Source organism: the organism of the source record quoted next, unplaced genomic scaffold, assembly GCF_019419815.1.
Source record: "Pyrus x bretschneideri cultivar Hongxiangsu unplaced genomic scaffold, Pyrus_bretschneideri_v1 Contig40, whole genome shotgun sequence".
Lineage (NCBI taxonomy): Eukaryota > Viridiplantae > Streptophyta > Magnoliopsida > Rosales > Rosaceae > Pyrus > Pyrus x bretschneideri.
This window is the reverse complement of record NW_025999724.1, coordinates 278501-297681: the sequence shown is the minus strand read 5'-3', so window position 1 is coordinate 297681 and position 19181 is coordinate 278501. Positions and strand designations below refer to the sequence as shown.

General features: G+C 36.1%; 2 protein-coding genes and 1 long non-coding RNA gene across 7 annotated transcripts; 1 reads left to right on the top strand and 2 right to left on the bottom strand.

Annotated features, from left to right (window-relative positions):
- Positions 1-550: 550 nt before the first annotated feature.
- Positions 551-3493, bottom strand: LOC103932914 (NAC domain-containing protein 71-like). The gene is made up of 5 exons (XM_009342566.3): positions 2703-3493; positions 2091-2371; positions 1741-1869; positions 1420-1644; positions 551-1240 (listed from the first exon to the last, which is right to left on the bottom strand). The coding sequence occupies exons 1-5, from the start codon at positions 2881-2883 to the stop codon at positions 1106-1108; spliced, it is 951 nt and encodes a 316-aa protein (XP_009340841.3). The 5' UTR covers positions 2884-3493; the 3' UTR covers positions 551-1105.
- A 2738-nt stretch (positions 3494-6231) lies between these two features.
- LOC103932913 (NAC domain-containing protein 71) lies at positions 6232-9218 on the bottom strand. 5 transcript variants are annotated; one of them, XM_048565911.1, is made up of 7 exons: positions 8896-9218; positions 8301-8587; positions 8029-8157; positions 7713-7937; positions 7454-7582; positions 7140-7349; positions 6232-7041 (listed from the first exon to the last, which is right to left on the bottom strand). In XM_048565911.1, exons 1-6 carry the CDS (start codon positions 9179-9181, stop codon positions 7164-7166), a joined length of 1242 nt encoding a protein of 413 aa, XP_048421868.1. In that variant the 5' UTR covers positions 9182-9218; the 3' UTR covers positions 6232-7041; positions 7140-7163. The 5 variants fall into 5 exon arrangements, with proteins under 5 accessions (XP_048421868.1, XP_048421869.1, XP_048421870.1 ...); XM_048565912.1 differs by having other exon boundaries at positions 6232-7349; XM_048565913.1 differs by having other exon boundaries at positions 6232-7346.
- A 2700-nt stretch (positions 9219-11918) lies between these two features.
- LOC103932912 lies at positions 11919-13114 on the top strand. Its single transcript, XR_665064.3, has 2 exons — positions 11919-12716; positions 12829-13114. It is a non-coding gene; the product is annotated as an uncharacterized LOC103932912 (long non-coding RNA).
- Positions 13115-19181: the final 6067 nt, after the last annotated feature.

Here is a 19181-nt window from a genome sequence, read left to right as displayed (position 1 = left end):
GCTCTCATGGACTTTGCGCGTGACGAGGATGTCGTCGGGTTAATTTTCAGGCAACGTGTTTTTTTATTTTGCTCGCAAACTTTTTTGTACTAATGTACATAGGTGTTGAACGTGTATTTCCTAAGGACCAATAATTTAATTTGGAGATAATTTACACGGACATGAATAAAAGTACCACCACATGAATAAGAACCCATGGAAACCGTTGTGAACTTAAACCATTTATTAGGTTGTAATGAATTCTCATTTTACCACATTTTAAAAGTTAGGGGAACAATTTGGTAATCAAAAGGTTTAAAGACCCAAATAGAACAACTACTAAAACTGAAGGAGCAAATTTATAATCAACATTAAGTAATCTCTTAATTACAGTCTCTTGTAATGCTCCACAAGAGAAACACCCTTTAATTAAAATTACGAAGAAATATTATTTAAAGGGAATGACGGTTTGTTCGATTTTGTAGCTGCACTTAGTATGCTGAAACTATGACAACATGTAATAATTAACATTGTTGGGTACAAAACTCATATATATATATATATATGTATATTTGGAAAAAGAAAAGAAAATGCAAAATTCTATTCAATTTTAAGAGGTTCTTAAAAACAATACACAAGGATATACTTATAAAAGGGTTTAAGACTTAAACTACAACCATATATTTTGATGGTTATTCCAATAATACACAAAAACACATCTTAAGCATCGATAATATGTTGACTGATAGAGACTCCAACCGCTATGCAACATCTTCAGAACAAACAATAGCATTGCCAATAAGGCGAGAACTACAGTGCTTGATCGAATCAATGATCTGTGGAGGACTTGATTAATGGCCTGAGGAGATTATTTTCGGGAAATTGAAAGAATGTTTCAATTGCAGCCAGCTACCTCTTTCATGCCTAAACCAAAAGGCCTCTTTTGCTATTCTCCTTTAGCCAATGCAGAATAGTCCTTTACACATACATGACACTACTTCAGTGTTCCCATCAATGCTTACTGCACTAGGGTAGCTTTTAGTCATTCAAAATGAGTTTACATTGTTTCTTCATAGGACTAACAATCATAGTTAACTATAATTTTATTTAAGAACTTGGTGTAGCTTCAAATCGGGGACCGAAACTCATTGTCATGCAAAACATTTCCCACTGTCATGTTCATTAGTGGCTCCAATGTGTAGTCCTCTGGCTGAGGTGGATAAAAGAACAATTCCAGATTTTCTTCTCGTGGAGGACATACCTAGATTAAGAATCATGAACAAGCAAGAAGTTTAGTTTGAATATCTTCTTCCATGTCTTCTTGTGGCTAAAGACATAGTTGGATCAAAATTCACAAATGAGAAGGTTTAAGTTCTGATGAACATTTTGTGTTATTAAAGTTCATATTAGAAATATTCAAATAAGAATGTTTATTCTCACCTCTTGAGACATATGATCTGGAACTTCATTTTCAAAATCAGACATGGTGAAGCCAAGAGGTTCACCTTCATCACAGGTTGAAATATCATTCTTATCGGGATAAGAATAATTATTATATCCAAATGGTGATTGCATTGCATTGCAATCATCAATATTGTCATTGCCATGAGGAATATCTCCCAACTCTATGTATCCTGATGACAGGAATGTAGAGGAACTGTAATCCTGTGAGTGAAGAGCATGAAAGAGAGATGCATTAAGTTTCAATATATCGACATCCATAAGAAAAATGTTGAAAGACGAGACGGTTCTCATTCTCACCTCTGGAGTCACAACAGCTGCAGCATGATCTTCAACATTAGACACACTGCAGCTGCCAAGTTCAACTTCACCGATTGAGGTATCCTCCATATCGGAATTTTTCTTCATGCGGCAGAGAACAAAATCATTCTGCATAAGTTGGATAACATTATGAATTATAGATCAAATTCCATTGTCACACTTCAAAACTAATAATTCATGCATGTTAAACACGGAAACAGCAATCCGACACACAAAATTTTGATGCTGCATTTTTTTTTTTTTTTTAGACTGTTCAAGATGCTGCATAATCCAAAGATAATAAACAAAGATCCAAAATAACAACTTCTGCAACTGAAAAAGAGACTAACCTGATGCAGCTTAGGATTAGAGCTGGCCTCACTATCAATGAGATAGAACTCGTGCATGACCCAGTCGGTTTTTTTGGGTTTAGGCTGACAACGTTGGTAGAATGTCAAGGTCCTTTTCTTCCCAATGACGGATTTGGACCGCCGAGCCTTGATCGCACGCTCCTTGCCTGTGATTTTCCAGTGGCCTCCTGGTGTGGCTCGGTTGGACCGGGTGCTGTTGATGTACTTGTAATCCTTTCGGCTGAAGATGTACCACACCATATCGTCGGATGGAATGCGAGCTGCAAATTATAATGCAAAAAAAAAAAAAAAAAAAGGAAAAAAAAATCAAACCAAGAATTGAGGCCAACCCAATTCAAGTCTTGACAAACCAAGTACTAAAATCAGAGCAATTCTTTTTCCCTTGGGGAACTTATACATGATTGCTAGTGAGAAATTCAACACGAAATAAATTCAAAACAAGAAATTGATGCCAACCAAATTCAGTTCTTCGAAAACAGAGTACTAAATACAAAACACTACATTTTTTGGGAAATTTTTCATAACAATGGATTGCTACTGAATAATGAGAAATAAACAGTAAAGAAAGAGTGAGACAAATTTAATAATTACCAGCCAAATCCCAAGGGTCGAAGTTGCAGACATCGAATTCAGCAATGTGATCAGATTTGAAATCGTTGTCCTGTTTCTTGAGCTTCAAGTAATGGCTCACCAGTTCCTCCGGAGTGGGGTAGAATCTGAACCCTACTGGGTCTGATGCCCCTCCTCCTCTTGTTTTTCTGTTGCTTCCCATATGTTTCTTTTCTTTCTCTCTGTTTTTGTGAGTGTGAAGTTTGAACTGAGAAGAAGGTGCGATTGCAAGTAGTTTATAACTCACTTCTGAATACTCCAGTAGTATTTGATCCCAACCAATCAAGTCCTGCACTTCCCAAGCAAGTCTGCTGACTTGCCACGCGTTTTTTTGATAATTTTTAGTTTTTATATATTTTGTGCTTTTGATCAACCGCTCTTGGAAGGGTATTCTATAGCTCTACCCTTTTACTGAGAGACAACCGCTATTGAAAGTTCAGCCTTTTTTTTTTTTTTTTTTTTTTTTTTTTTTTTAACAAATGACATTAAGGGATGAGTTTAGCTTCATAATAGGCTAGTAATAATGTGGTTAAAATTCGTCTTTTGAGATAATCGAATCTAAAACCTTTTACTTACAAGTGATGAGAAAATCACTAAATCGTAATACTAAGTGGCTTGGAAGTTTAGCTTTTAGAATATTTTTAATTTTGGAATCTGCCCAAAGTCAAAAAATTTGTCGGAGTAATGCTACACTTACCACATCTTTTATACTATATTTGTATCATCTCTCTAAGAGATATAGGACTTACCAATATATGAGAGTCTCATCTCTATTAAAGAAATAGTACAAAATGTGATATGAAAATTGTGGTAGAAGTAACATTTTTTGTAATAGAAATGATTTCTACACAAATAATACTTGGCTACCCAAAGGATAAGTATGAATTCTCACTCAAGAGTTTTAGTTTCCAATTCGTAGAACTTTGTGTGTATAATCATAACCTTTCATATTATTAATCATTCTATACAGACTATCTCTGCAAAAATTTCAATTAAAACAACGTTGTTTAGTTATTGAACAATATAAAAACAGATGGACACAGATGGTAAGAATCATTACGAATTGTCGATCTATTTGTTGATTAACTAAACGACTTTCGTTTTAATTCAATTTTTTTTACAAAGATGATCTTTATAAAGTGATTTATAATATGAACTATTCTGATCACGAAGAATTTTGAGTAAGTGTTCCTACTTATTCTTGAGTAACCAAGTATTGTTCTTTCTACACTCATTTTTTTTGAGTTGCAACCTTTTTTTATTCATGGATATTTTGTAAGTTTTTAATGTAACGATCACAAATAAGTATGGATTGTGTGTGTGGTAAAAAATAATGTGTCGAAATCTTCGGTAACTAATATGGAGTGATTTCTACCCATCATTTTACACCTTCTGCATTCTCACTTAATTTTAGTATTTGATTCTATTTTAATTTGTTCAGTTCAATGACTAGATAAGGAGTTTGTATAAAGTGAAAATGTGTGTAAAAATCGTTTTTAACGAGTATGGTTGAAGAGAGTACTTGAAAAATTTAAGTTCAAGTTGGTCATCCAAAACTGCATTCCAGTGTACACTCCTAGTCCCGTAAGCTCCACTAAAACAAATAGTTCACCCAAAAAGGGCCAAAAACTTTACATTTCTCGATTTTTCCAAAAACTAGCCAATTAAGAAACTCAACCTTGATAAATTAATGGTATTACTCTTTAAAGTGTATCACATGTTAAGTCACGTGACTTAAATTTCTCAACCTGACTATGCCGAAATTAAGTCGAAGATGGTGGATCATTGAATGAGGAACCACTTCATGCATCTTCTTTGTGTTCCTCGTCTTCCACTCTATGCAAGACAATGAGCCACTACATATTTCTGTATTTTCTTAAATTTCAAAGCTTGAGACTTCTTTCTCTTCTTCACCTTTTTACGTGGTCTCTTCCACCATATCTTGGCTATTGGAGTGGAATAGAGTTGACCAAACATATCCTCAATTTTTGGTTCGATTCCATACTCTTCCATAATTCGGTAAGCGAACTACAAGTGGATCTTTGGAAGCATTTAGAGTAAATGAATCTAGAGCTTTAGGATCAATGGATTCAAAGACATCGCAACTGGGAATTTCCAGTAGAGATGAATTTGCTTCAACACTAGAATTTCAGTAGGGAGTAACCGGTTGGTGAAGGTAGTTTGACTAGTTGGCCCAAGCAAAGGTTCCTCCATCTTTGACTTTTCGATCTTTTATTCGTCTTCAATTAGTTCATTCAATTCGTTTTGAGTTTTCGATCTTTTCTTCTTCTTCAATTAGTCCATTCAATTCGTTGTCGATCTCCTCCTCACTTCTTAATGTGGTGATAGCATTGTCTTGTTCATGGCACACGTTTTGCTCCATTAGATTAGCTTCAAATTCACTTGGTAACAGTTCTTGCCTTGTGTTTGGGTTAACATTTGAACTTTGGGCCGAAAACAAGGAGGGCCCAAAAAGACTAAAGAAAGGAGGTTTGCTCAAAGCCCAGCACCAAGCCCGGACCGTGCATCTCAAGACCAATTGGCTTCCCCCATTATTGCAAAGGTTAGGTGCTTATAAGATAAAAATGTAATGCCGGTTATAAAAAAAAAAAAAAAAAAGGTCTTTCGCACATAGATAAAAATGTGATTAAATTACATTAAATTAGTTGTCAAATGATTGTTTTTTTTTTTCTAACAAATGATATTATCTACATTTTCTCTATTCTTAATGTAAATTCTATAGAGACCGATTTTATTATATGAATTCAGTTGCTTTAATTAGTTTATAAAAGATTTCTTCTAGCATGATCTAAGATTATTCATTTACTTCAAATATTTGACTTTCCTTTTGTCAATTTACCCATATAAGTATATTTAAAACGTGTAAATCACGCGTAGCACGCCGTAGTTCAAAAAATACCTTCATCATTTTAATTAGTTTTTGTGTGTGTGTGTGTTTTTTTTTTTTGTGTGCTGTTTTTTTAATTAGTACCTCATAATAGCTTAGTAATAATGTGATTCAATTTCTCTATTTTAAAACACGTTCAAAACATCTTAAGAGGCGTGTAATGCCGGTTATAAAAAAAGTATTTCACATGTAAATAATAATGTGATTAAATTAGTTGTCAAATGATTGTTTTTTTTTTGTTTTTTTTTTTAACAAACGATATTATCCACACTATGAGAAGGTGGTGGGCTTAGCCGCACAATGAGCTACCAACAATGTGATTCAATCAGTTGTTTATTAAATATTATTTTCTCTACTCTTAATGTAAATTCTATAGAGACCAATTTTATTATGTGAATTTAGCTGCCTTAATTGGTTTATAAGAAGTTTCTTCTAGCATGATCTAAGATTATTCATTTACTTCAAATATTTGACTTTCCTTTTGTCGATTTACGCATATAAATACATTTAAAACGTGTAAATCGCGTATAACATGCCGTAATTCAAAAAATACCTTGTGCATGCGTGAGCGCATGCATGAAGGTTAGTACATAGAAAAGAATATGCAAAATAAGATGTTCTGATAAACAATACACAAGGATACACATATAGAAAGGTTTAAGACCAACTACAACCATATGTTTTAATAGTCATTCCAATTATACACAAAAACACATGTAAAGTAACACTAATATGTAGACTGATAAAAACTCCGGTAGCCTTGCAGTAGCAGCTGCAGAACAAACAAAAGCACTGCCAATACAGTGAGAACTACGGCTTGGTTGAAACATTATTCTGGAAAAGAGATCATTTCCAAATCTTTTCCTTCAAAATCCGCAGATCAAGTGATCCGGGTTATTGAAATTTGATTCAATATCTATTGAAATTCGGACCCTTAAAAGTTATAATAAATTTTTGTTGTTGAACTAAATTTCAAAAGTTCGGATCACTTGATTTACTGACCTTGGAGAAAGAGATCCGGAGAGGAGGATCTCTTTCTATTATTATGTGGAAGACTATGAACTGACTTCAGGGAGATTTTCCGGAAATTGAAAGAATGTTTTCAGTTGCTGCCAGCTACCTCTTCCTTGCCTAATTCAAAGGGCCTCTTTGCTTTTCTCGCTTAGCTAAATCAAAATGGTCTTTCACAGATAAATGATCCTACATCAGCGTCCACATCAATGCTTACTGCACTTCCGTAGCTTGTAGTCAGATAAAATAAGAATATATTATTTCTTCATAGGACTAGCAAACATAGTTATTGTCATGCAAAACATCTCCCACTTTTTTGTTCATTGGTGGCTCCAGTGTGTAGTCCTCTAGCTGAGGTAGATGAAAAGCCAATTCCAAATCTTCTTCTTGCGGAAGACATACCTAGATTAAGAATCATGAACAAGTAAAAAGCTAAGTTTGAATATATTCATAACAAGAAGTTCATACAGCAAAAGTTCAAAGAGCATTCTCATTCTCACCTCTGAAGTCCTTTCATTTGTAACTCAATTTTCAAAATTAAAATGTGTGTTGCTAAATTGTTCACACTCATTATTGGTTGAAATATTATTCTTATCTGTAAGATAAGAATCTTTATTCCAAAATTGTGGTTGCCAATTGTTGTAGCCACTGTTACAGACATCAGCATCCAGAACACTTCTCGCATGTTTTTCTGGTTGAAGATAAGACTGCTAGATTAAGAATCACAAACAAGCAAGCATTGAGTTTTTGGTATACATCTTGTGTTCAATATTAAGAAGTTGGTATAAAAATGGTCAAGCATGATTCTTCGCACCTCTTGAATCATATCATCTGCATTTTGATTTTTAAAATCATACGCGGTGTAGCTAACTGCCTCATTTTCAGCATTGGCTGAAATATTATTCTTGTATGTAAAATGTGAATAAAAATCTCCAACTCGAGGCTGCCAACATTCATCATAAAGACATCAGTATGCATAAAATCTCCGAACAAATCACAAACAAGAAGGTTTTGATACACTTGTATTATTAAAGCTCATATTAGAAATATTCAAATAAGTATTTTATTCTCACCTCTTGACACATATCATCTAGAAGTTCATTTTCGAAATCAGACATGGTGAACAAATCACCTTTATCATAGTTTGAAATATCATTCTTATCGATATAAGAATAATGATTATCTCCAAATGGTGATTGTATTGCATTACAATCATAATTAGTGCCATTGGCTTGCAGAACATCTCCCGGCTCTATGTATCCTGATGATAGGAATGTAGAGGAACTGTAATCCTGTGACTGAAGTGCATGGAGTGATGCATTAAGTTGGGATAAATTTCGCATAATCCATAAGAAAAATGTTCAAAAACAAGACGATTCTCATTCTCACCTCTGGAGTCACAGCAGCTGCAGCATGATCTTCAACATTAGACACACTGTAGCTGCCAAGTTCAACTTCACCAATTGAGGTATCCTCTTCATCAAATTCTTTCTTCATGCGATTGAGAACAAAATCCTTCTACATAAGTTGGATAACAATATCATGAATTATAGAGCAAATTCAATTGTCACACTTCAAAACTACTACTTCATGTATGTTACACACGGAAGCATCAATACGACACAAATGTGAACGAAGATGCAATTGAAAAAGAGAGTGACCTGACGCAGCTTAGGATTAGAGTTGGCTTCACTATCAATGAGACTGTACTCGTGCCTGACCCAGTTGGTTTTTTTCAGTTTGCGTTGAGGCCCACAACGTTGGTAGAATGTCAAGGTCCTCTTCTTCCCAATGACAGCTTTGGACAGCCGAGCCTTGACCGGACGCTCCTTGCCTGTCATTTTCCACTGACCTCCTGGTGTGGTTCGGTTGTAACGGGTGCTATTGATATACTTGTACTCCTTAGGGCTGAAGAAGTACCACACCATATCGTCGGATGGAATGCGAGCTGCATATTACAACGCAAAAACAAAACTGAACAAAGAATTGAGGCCAACCCAATTGAAGTCTTGAAAAACAGTACTAAAAACAGAGTAATTTTTCCCCTTTGGGAACTTAAACATAATTGTTAGTGAGAAATTCAACACAACATAAAATCAAAACAAGAAATCGATGCCGACCCAATTCAGTTCTTCAAAAACCAAGTACTAAGTACAAAACACTATTTTCTTTTATGAAATTTTTCATAACAATGGATTGTTAATGAATCATGAGAAATAAACAGTGAAGAAAGAGTGAGACGAATTGAACAATCACCAGCCAAATCCCAAGGGTCCAAGTTGCAGACGTCGAATTCAGCGATGTGATCAGATTTGAAACCCTTGTCCTGTTTCTTGAGCTTCAAGTAATGATCCACCATTTCTTCCGGAGTGGGGTTGAATCTGACCCCTACTGCGTCCGAAACCCCTCCTGTTTTTCTGTTGCTTCCCTGTGTTCCCATATGTTTCTTTTCTCTCTGTGTTTGAGCGAGTGAAGTTTGAACTGAGATGAAGGTGCAACTGCAAAGTAACTTATAACTCACTTCAGAATACTCCAGAAGCATTTGATCGCACCTCAGCAAGTCTGCTGACGTGCCACGCGTTTTTATTCTCTTTAATTTATTATATTTTGTCCTTCTGATCAACCCCTGTCGGAAGTTTTCCTTTTCTGCGAGACAACCCCTCTTAGAAGTTTAGCTCTTAGAATGCTTTTACATTTTGGAATCTGCTCCAAGTCATAAAATATGTCAGAATCAGTTACGAGTCCTTTTACTACATTGAATTACAAATCCAAGAGTATGGTAAGTAGATTCTTTGGAACTTTAAACTTTCTGTTACTACATGTCTTTTTTTATAATATTTTATAATTTTAACATAAAAGTAGTAAGAATGTGAACTGGCAAAGTTCTTGAGAAGTCTCACTTTAAAAAATCATTCTTAACATTTCTCACAACTTCAAAATCAAATTATAATGAGAAATGCTAACGAAATTCTCTTAAAGTGAGATTTTTCATAATCCCTTTGTCACTTTAGAGTTTAACATTAATTTTTTTGTGTCAATATTATAAAATACTGTGTAAAAAACATGAAGTGACAAAGAGTCTATAGATAATTCCACTTTTAAGAGTTTTCTTAGCATTTCTCAATAACGTAAATGATTTCTACACTAATAATACTTGGCTACTCAATATATAAGTAAGAGCTCATCGTCAAAACTCTTCATTTTCAATTCATACAACTTTGTATTTATTATTATAACCGTTTATATTATGAATCACTTTGTAAATATTAGCTCTACAAAAATTTCAATTAAAACAAGGTCATTTTGTCATGGAACAACATAAAAATAGATGGACAAAATAGGATAAAAGCATTACATACAGTCTATCTATTTGCTACCTTAGTTTTAATTTCTTTTATGCAAAGATGATTTTTATAAAGTAATTTATAATATGAAGGGTTCAAATTATAAACATGAAATTTTGTGACCCGAACAAGAAAATTTTTGTGTAGGGTGTTCTTACTCATTCTTGAATAGCCACGAATTGTTTTTTCTACTCAACTCATTCATTTGCACACCTTATTGTTTTTATTCATTGATTTTCTATCACTTTTTTAACACAACGATCACAAATAAGTGGGTCGTGCATGTGGTAAAAAATGATGTGTTGAAATGGAAAAAGATCCTCGCCGGATCCTTTTCCTAGGGATCCCGTGATCGTGATTGTGACCATTCATCGTACATCGTGCGGTCATTTTTTGTTAGGTACTATTTATATTTAATTTTAAATTTTGAAATGATTTATGACCGCATGATGTACAATAAGCGGTCACGATCACGGATCCCTAAGATCCCTAGGAAAAGGTTCCGACAAGGATCTTTTTCCGTATTGAGATCTCCCGTAATAATACTAGACTTACTAGACTTTCTAATATGGAGTGATTTCTATGCATCATTTTGCACCTTTTGTAGTCTCACTAATTTTTATATTTGATTCTCTTTTAATTTGTTCAATTCAATGACTAGAAAAGGAGTTCGTAGGAACTGAAAATATGTGTGTGAAAATCATTTTTTTCTTCTATACAACAACGAATGTATACATTGTAAGTCACGTAATCATCATCTCATATCCTAAGAGAGAAGGAGAACTCGTAATATTCAAATGATTAAACAAGACTTTGACGAATCAGTTTGAAGATGGTACTAAGAAAAATCAGGTTCAGGTTGGTCATCCATAATTTCAATTCTTCAAAACTGCATTCATGTGATCTAGAGTGCCCTTATCCAAGTTTAATCACTTTCTTTCCTCCCTCTTTATAAAAATATATTTGAATTTTGTGATTGGAAGATGGAGATATCCAATACTTCCTCAGCAAGTAGTCCTCTAGTACACTACTGACGACCCCACCTCAGATATATATTGTTCCATTCATTCACACCTTTTTGTTCCCATTTTTCACTTAATCCATAATATCGAAAGTGTATAATTCATAAATTTTAGAATTAAGGATTAATTCCACGGAATAAAGATAGGACAATATGGGTATACATCATTCAGTATCCAATAAATACTGACCTATTACATGATTCAAAAATATTACAACATCTGTTCATTTAATATTCACAACCAAACACCCTTTTTTTAATGTTCATTACAAATATGATCATACTCATCTTCTTCCATGTCAATCAATACAAAACCTTCCATGAAACCATTTCATGATTCGCTGTCACCTTCCTCCCCTACTGCCATGGCTGCCACGAAATAAGGGGACGGATTGGAGGCGGAGTCGATGGTAGAGACGGGTGGGAATGATGGAAATGACGAGGTTGGGTCGATAGAGGTGAAAGGGTTGAGTCGACGGAGGTGACAGGATGGGAACACCCAGAAGGAGGTGAGGGATTGACCAGATCTCCCATGAAGGAAGAAGATAGGCAATCCACATAACAAGATGTAAGTGTCGCAAAATTATTGATCGACGTAATGAGTGAGTATTTTGAGTACTGATTGGTAAGTTCTCAATACCCAAGTATTATGCATAAAGATATAAACCACAGTATTATTTCGTAAATGTGTCTAGCAAGGTTGCTTTAATCTTTCTCTAAGCATCAAATTTGAATGGTAATGCAGCTCCCCTTCAAACCATTTTTTACCAAGCAAAATTTTTAGGGTGGGTTGTGCAGATGTGGGCTATATGACATATAGGTGGTAAATGGGCCACTTTATGTGCTCTTTAACCAAAAAAAGAAAAAAAGAAAAAAAGACTTTGAACAACGGGGTGGTGGCGCGGTTGGCTAGTCCAAATGATTTCTTTTGAAATTATATTAAAACAAAAAACATTTCAACTTCTCAATTTTAAAAGATATCTCAAGAGTTCAAATCCTTGCTCTCCAAATGATTCTTTTGCAACTATAGAAAAACGAATAACATTTCCACTTCTAACGACAAGAACAACACCATGGTCTAGTAGTGCTTCTATTTCACAATTTTAAGAAGATATCCCAAAAGTTTGAATCCTGTTCCCTAAATGATTAGGCAAAAAAAAAAAAAATTATATTTGAGATTTCAGGCTCAGCCATCCATCCTTTCATCTGGTCCGTAGAAATAGAAAAAAGTCAAACTTTATAGGCTATAGCAAATATAAACACTACTGCAAACCGTGGCTGGTACTAGGAAGTGGAAAAAATTTCCCAAATCCCAAACTGAACTGAAAAAATTCCGATCTCAAATAAAAAATTTTCCAAACCAAAATTCTCAAAATTTTTGGGATGCTATTCCATACCGATTCCGAAATTTCGGTATGAGATTTGAGATTGTCTTCTCAATATTTCAAGAATCTCATACCAAACCGAAAATATATATTATTAATTATTATATATATATATATTTAAACAAATATATTATATATATTTTTAATTATAGTTAGAGTTAATTTCAACCATTGGATTGTTTCAAATTGATCTGTGCCGTCCATTCATTGTTAGGGTTCTCCAGCTCTGAGTTTTCTCCGTTCATCTCAATTTTGAAGCATTTAGGACTCCACGGAATTCTCACTCCAGACCGAAAAACGAAGATCTACTTAGCTTGCTCGAATCAAGTAAGTGCTCTGTTCCTTTTGACATTCCAAGAATACCCATTTCTTCTGCGAACCTTTTGTCCAAACCCTCCATTTATTTTGGCCTTTTATCCCCACTCTGTTGCCATTTCAGTCTGCAAGTTCATACCTCAGGACTGTGAATCTGGAGCAAACTTTGCTTAAATTTAGTCGGTTTAGTTTAATTGCGCTTCTGTGTCTCTGTACTTCATATTTCGGATACTATTTTTTGCATTTTTTGCGGGATTGAAGAATGTTAATTTAGCTGCCTGCTGTTCATTGTCAAATGGGTAAAATCTGTAGTTCTCTGTTATCTCTTTTGTATGGGGTGGGGTTGGATCTACTTTAGTTACAGTGACTTTGTAAATTAGATTTGTTGTGAAATTATGCGGTAAATTGTATTGTGGGTTTTTTTATATGTTGCTCACCAAAATAATAAACGGTATATTTTACTTGCCTATGATTATTGAATACAAGAAAATGACGAAGCTTTTTTGCGCGTAGTTCGTAATATTTTGGGTTTTTTCACAGAATCATGTTAACCGTAGATGGGAAAGTTCAATTTTTTCCCATTTCATTATATTGCCTGTTCTACCAGCCCAAAAGATAATATTGTTATGATTTTGTTAGAGCTTAGAAGATATTTAACCGGCAATGTATTGCAGTAGATTCGGACGGGGATACAGCTGCACAAGTCTAAACTACCACAAGTCTAAATTTCTCAAATCTGTCTAAATTTCGCAAGTCTAAATTACCACAAGTCTGGATTCCAGCCCTATTTGCAGAGCTTAACCATTACATGTAGCCCTGAAGTACAATTCATAATTTCATTTTTCAATTTTAGATTCCCGATTTGTCCCGAAATCCTGAAAATATTTTGGGATACTCGAAAATTTGGTTTAAGATTGGTCTTCAAATTTCCATCCCGAAAAATTTCGGTTTGAGGTTCAGGATACTAGTTTCGGTTCAATATCCCATACCGAACCAGCCCTAGCTAGTGCTCCCACATTTTAGAGCAGCAATAAGTAACCAGTAAGTATGGCATTACTCATTGTGTGACAGACAACAAAAACTAACCATTTTCCGGTAAATGAACCGCTCTAGCACCACCGTATAAAACCGCTTCCCGAGCAAAAATGCAGAACATTATTACGCCTAGAACCATGTTGAAAAGGTATGCTGATGGGGGACTTGTTAATGGAGGGGATATCTCTAAAGAAACGTAGTGTGGTACAATTCTTTCACTTGTATTGATCTAAACAAGGATTACAAAATATATAGGAGATCAGATACATTCATGATCCTAAAACTATAGCCTACAAACAAGGAAGTCAAATACATAACAAGTAAATAACTAATTACCAATTTACAATATTTACTTAATCAATTGAGATATCTTCTTTAACACTCTCCCTCAAGTTGGAGTGTATGTTAATAACACCCAACTTGTTGAGTAATGTTTCAAACTGCATTGATCTCAACGGTTTGGTGAAGATGTCACTTGGTTGATCAATTGTTCGTATATAAGCTATATGAACTATTCCTCATTGGATCTTCTCTGTCACCAAATGACAATTAATCTCTATATACTTTGTTCTTTGATGAAACACCAGATTCGAAGCGATGTATATGGCTGTTTGGTTGTCACAAAACAACATGACTGGTGGTGGATGACGCACTTTCAAATCCTTTAAAATGTTCTTCAACCATGTAATCTCACATGTGGTGGCCATGGAACAGTACTCAGCCTCTACACTGGAACGAGAGACAGTAGTTTACTTCTTCATTTTCCAAGATATCAGTGCTTGACCAAGTTGAATGCAGTAACCTGTTATCGATCTCCTTGTGTCTTTGCATCTAGCCTAGTCGGCATCACAAAATGCCCTTAACTACAATGATGTTGTAGATGGCAAAAAAATACCTTGTCTCGATGCTTTTGTGATGTATTTGAGAACCTTGTGAGATGTGGTTGTCAAGGTTTTTCCATAAATTGACTCAACATATGCACATCATAGGCTAAGTCCGACCTTGTTATGGTCAGGCAGATTAATCTACCTACAAGCCTTATGTACGATGAAGCATTGACCAGAAGCTTTCCTTCTGTCTATGTGAGAGAAATATTTTGCTCTACGAGAAATTGTGAAGGTTCGGCACCTAAAAACCCAACATCATCTAATATATCCAATGCATACTTTCGTTGGCATAAAGTGATGCTGCTTTTGGACCGTGGGACCTTTATCCCCAAGAAATATTTAAGTTGGCCGAAGTTCTTCAATTTGAATTGTTGCGAGAGAAACTGCTTTGTTTCTTCAATTTCTTGTAAATTATTTCCTGCCAAGATTACATCATCAATGTAGACCAACAAAGCGATGAAGTTACCTTGACGACTTCGGATGAACAATGAATAGTCAGACCATGATTGGTGAAACCCCGCGGTCTTAGGAATAATGGAAAGCTTAATGAACCATTGTCTTGAGGCTTGCTTTAAACCATACAAGGATTTATGTAGCATGCATACTCGAGTCTCCCCTTTTTCGTCCGAAACCAGGGTTAAGTGCATGTAGACTTCCTTGTCAAGGTCACCATGTAAAAATGAGTTATTGACATCGAGTTGGTGCAAATGCCACTAACGCACGGCAACCACACTTAGGAGCACACGAACAGTGGTCAATTTTTCAATGGGAGCAATAGTTTCTCGATAATCAACTCCTTCTATTTGGCTATATCCCTTCGCAACCAACCGGGCTTTGCAGCACTTGATGGTCCCATTAGGTTTAAGTTTGACCTTGTACCCATTTGCAATCAATTGGTCTTTTGTGAGGTGGGAGCGGAATAAGGGACCAAGTATGGTTGGCCTGAAGAGCATCTATTTTGTGTTTCATGGTAGCATGCCATTTTGGATTTGGACGTCCTGCAAAAAGGTGGTAGGCTCATGGATGACTGTGACATTAGTGACAAAGGTTTTATGTGTGGGAGAAAGGTGAGTGTAAGATAAATATTGAGAGATAGGGTGAGAAGTACTTGATGACTTGACCACATTCGTGGAAGATGAAGAAGCAGGTCTTGACAGGAGAAAGGTCGTTTGGTGGGGCGTGTGCCACGGTGCGATAGTGGTGGGGCAGCAACAGCAGGGTGAGCTGGGGTGGGAGATGTAGGTGATAGCGGTGGGGAAGATAATATACGTGAGATGGTGTCGAGAGGGTTGGTATTAATGGATAAATGTGGTGGGGTGGTGGGGATTGAAGCATCGACATCAGGAAAATGTGAGGAGGATTCTGTGAGAGATGAATGTGGGAGAGTAGGGGACGAATCAAAAGAGAATGGTGAAGGGGTAGTAGTGGACGAAGAACTAGGAGCAGCAGAAGGATGTGAGGTTTGGTATGGAAATTGATCTTCAAAAAATGTTACATCCCTTGACACAAAAACCTTTTGAAGTGTGATATCAAATAAACGATAACCCTTTTGACCATAAGGATTGTTGGGTTTTACGGCTCAAAATTAGGATGATGCAAAGAATTAGGTTTGTGTTACCTATTTGGTTTTGGTGTCCTATTTGGGTTTGGATTTTGACTTCTTAGTTGGTTCCTTGGTGGAGAGATTTTGTTAATTACCTATTTGATTAGGATTTGTATTTACTTCCTATTAGGATTCTTATTGTAACCTAAGTTTTATGCACTATAAATAGGACCTTAGGGTTAGTGTATTTTGTGTGCCTCACCATGGCTTAGAGAGTTTTCTCTAATTGGGTTTTGGGGTGGAGGTCATCGTTTGGAATCATGAGTGCATGGCAAACGTGTGGCAATTTGGTGAGAGTCAATTTGTGAGTTAGAGAGCAATTTGGGAGAATCTTCTCCGTTTGTTTGAGTTCTCTACTCGTTTGGTTTAGGGTTTGTAATTTGTGGGATTTGGGTTGTGAGAGTTTAAACACTCTTTTGTAATCTCCGTTTGTTTAGTGGAATTCCTTGTCATGCTTCGCTCGTGGACGTAGGCTTTACACCGAACCACGTAAATTTCTTGTGTTAGTTTGAGATTGTTTGTTTTAGTTTTCACCCACGACGTTGATATTGGTACTTTGTTAAAATTCGCTTCCGTTTGCGCATAAAAATACAACAAGGATACCCAAGGAAAAGACAACGATGTGCACGAGGATCAAACTTGGAAGGTTTTTGTGCATGAGTGGATGCAAAACATAAACACCCAAAAACACGTAGATGCGTGTAATTAGGTTCCTTGTGAAACAATCTTTGGTATGGTGTTTGGCCTTGAAGAAGATGTGTGGGTGTACGATTTATGAGATGGGCCTAAGTAAGAATAGTGTCCCCCCAAAAACGTTTAGGAAGGTTGGCTTGGAAAAGTAGGGCTCGAGCGACATTTAACAAGTGCCTATGTTTGCGTTCAGCAACACCATTTTGTTGTGGTGCGTTGATGCAACTAGTTTGGTGAAGAATAACTTTGAGCTTATAGAATGTGTCAAGTTTAACTCAGGTCCATTGTCACTTCAAACCACTTTGACTTTAGCGTTGAATTGATTTTCGACCATGTGAATAAATTGAACAAGGAGATCTTGTGTGTCAGATTTGTGTTTCATCAAATAAACCCATGTGCACCTAGTGTGATCATCTACAATGGTGAGAAAATATTTGACACCTAAAATGGAAGCAACTTGATAACCACCCCAAATGTCAACATGTATTAATTCAAAACATGACTTAGTAGATATTGAACTTAATGGAAAAGATGATCTTGTTTGTTTAGCCAATGGGCAAATGAAACATTTATTTGAATCATAAGGTTTAATGTTCAAAAAGGGAAAAAACATGGACACTTTATGTGATGGGTGCCACAAGCTAGAACTTATGATGGTTACCGTATTGCAAGTTCCCTTCCTTGGTGGGTTGAGATAGTAGAGTCCCTCCTGTTCAATTCCCGTCCCAATCATCTTCCCCAAGCGTAGGACCTATATGACACAAAATTGTTTTATAAAAATGGTGATGTATAGGGAATCATAGGCTAATTTGCTAATGGATATTAAGTTTAACCTAAACAATGGCACACATAGAACATTATCAAGGACAAGGTTGAGAGAGAAAACCACTTGGCCTACATGAGTCACAATAGCAAGGGAACCATTTGGTAATTCAACATTATGGTTTTCAACACGTTTTGAGGATGTGAGAAATTCAGGACTACACACGATGTGGTCTGTGGCACCACTATCCAAAATCTAAATGGTTTGCTTTCCATTACGTACGAAAGAAAATGTTTTACCTTAAAGTTCTTCATGATTCGAAGAATTACCCACTTTATTGGCGAAGGAGGATTTGCTCTTGTTTAAGAGTTGAAGAATTTGCTTGCAGTCTTCCTGAGAAAAAGGGAAGTTAGGCATTGCATCTTTCTTGTTATGTGCCATGACTTGGTCGCCCTTAGACGGACGACTTTGTTCGGTTTTGTTCAGTTTAAGCCGCTGCCTTGTGTTTGCAGCAAAATTCGAATGTGTGACCCTTCCATCCATAGAAGGTGCACTTGAGATGAGCACGGAAATTCTTGGTACTATGGTTCATCTTGTTGCATTTTCCACATAGTTGACCACCATCTTCGGCTTTAGGTTCTCAACCAGCACCCTTTACAGCAAACATGACATCTTCTGGTTGCGCGATGCTGCTCTTTCCATTTGAAACTTCAACTTGTTTCTCATGGCGAAGAACAAGTGCATAAGCCTTGTTAACAGTTGGCAATGGTTCTAGCAAAAGAGTGTTACCACGAACTGTAGCATATGAGTCATTTAAATCCATAAGAAACTTCATTGTTTTCTGAGTCTTGACGTACGATATTATCTCCTTGTCTCACAACGGCATGCTGGGATCGAACACAAGGTATCACGTTTGTCCCAAAGGCTCTTAAACTTAGTGAAATAAGAGCTTACTGTCATGTTGCTTTGCACACAATTATGGATCAATTATGGATTTCGTTTTCTATGTTGAACAGTTGGACTGTGTTCACATAAGAAAACCTCTCATGCAGGTCGAGCCACATCTGATGTGCATCCTTCCAGTGTATGACACTTCCTGAGATTTCTTTTGACATGGAACCGAGCAACCATGTTTTCATCAGATTATTGCACCAATTCCATTGTTGTAATTCTTCAACTTGTTCATCAGTTGGCTTCTTGATCGTTCCATCAACAAGCCCTAATTTGTTTTTTGACCATCAAGGCCATGGTCATGGATTGCACCCATGTACCGTAGTTGTCTTCCACGAGCGGCTGCTGCACAAGTATGCTGCCAGGCTGATTCGATTGGTGGAGGTAATGTGGGTGATTAGGGTTTTCCCACTTCTGATACAAAGTCGTGCTTGAAGAGGTTGACTTGTCTGGTTTGTCGCCCATGGCTATGGTTGCTAGGGTTTGTATTTCTTGTGTTGTGGTCTTCCTAGATTGATCATTCTGGTACCATCTAAGGAAACATAGTG

Bases quoted from the DNA above. Each gene is read 5' to 3' on its own strand.
- LOC103932914 (XM_009342566.3), bottom strand. From the start codon at position 2,883: ATGGGAAGCAACAGAAAAACAAGAGGAGGAGGGGCATCAGACCCAGTA. The intron at 2,372-2,702 runs GTAATTATTAAA...TATAATTTGCAG, and splicing joins CGACCCTTGGGATTTGGCTG to CTCGCATTCCATCCGACGAT. The intron at 1,870-2,090 runs GTTAGTCTCTTT...CAACTTATGCAG, and splicing joins CTAATCCTAAGCTGCATCAG to AATGATTTTGTTCTCTGCCG.
- LOC103932913 (XM_048565912.1), bottom strand. From the start codon at position 9,181: ATGCTTCTGGAGTATTCTGAAGTGAGTTATAAGTTACTTTGCAGTTGC. The intron at 7,938-8,028 runs GTGAGAATGAGA...CATGCACTTCAG, and splicing joins CAGCTGCTGTGACTCCAGAG to TCACAGGATTACAGTTCCTC. The intron at 7,350-7,453 runs GTGCGAAGAATC...TTCTTAATCTAG, and splicing joins CAGATGATATGATTCAAGAG to CAGTCTTATCTTCAACCAGA.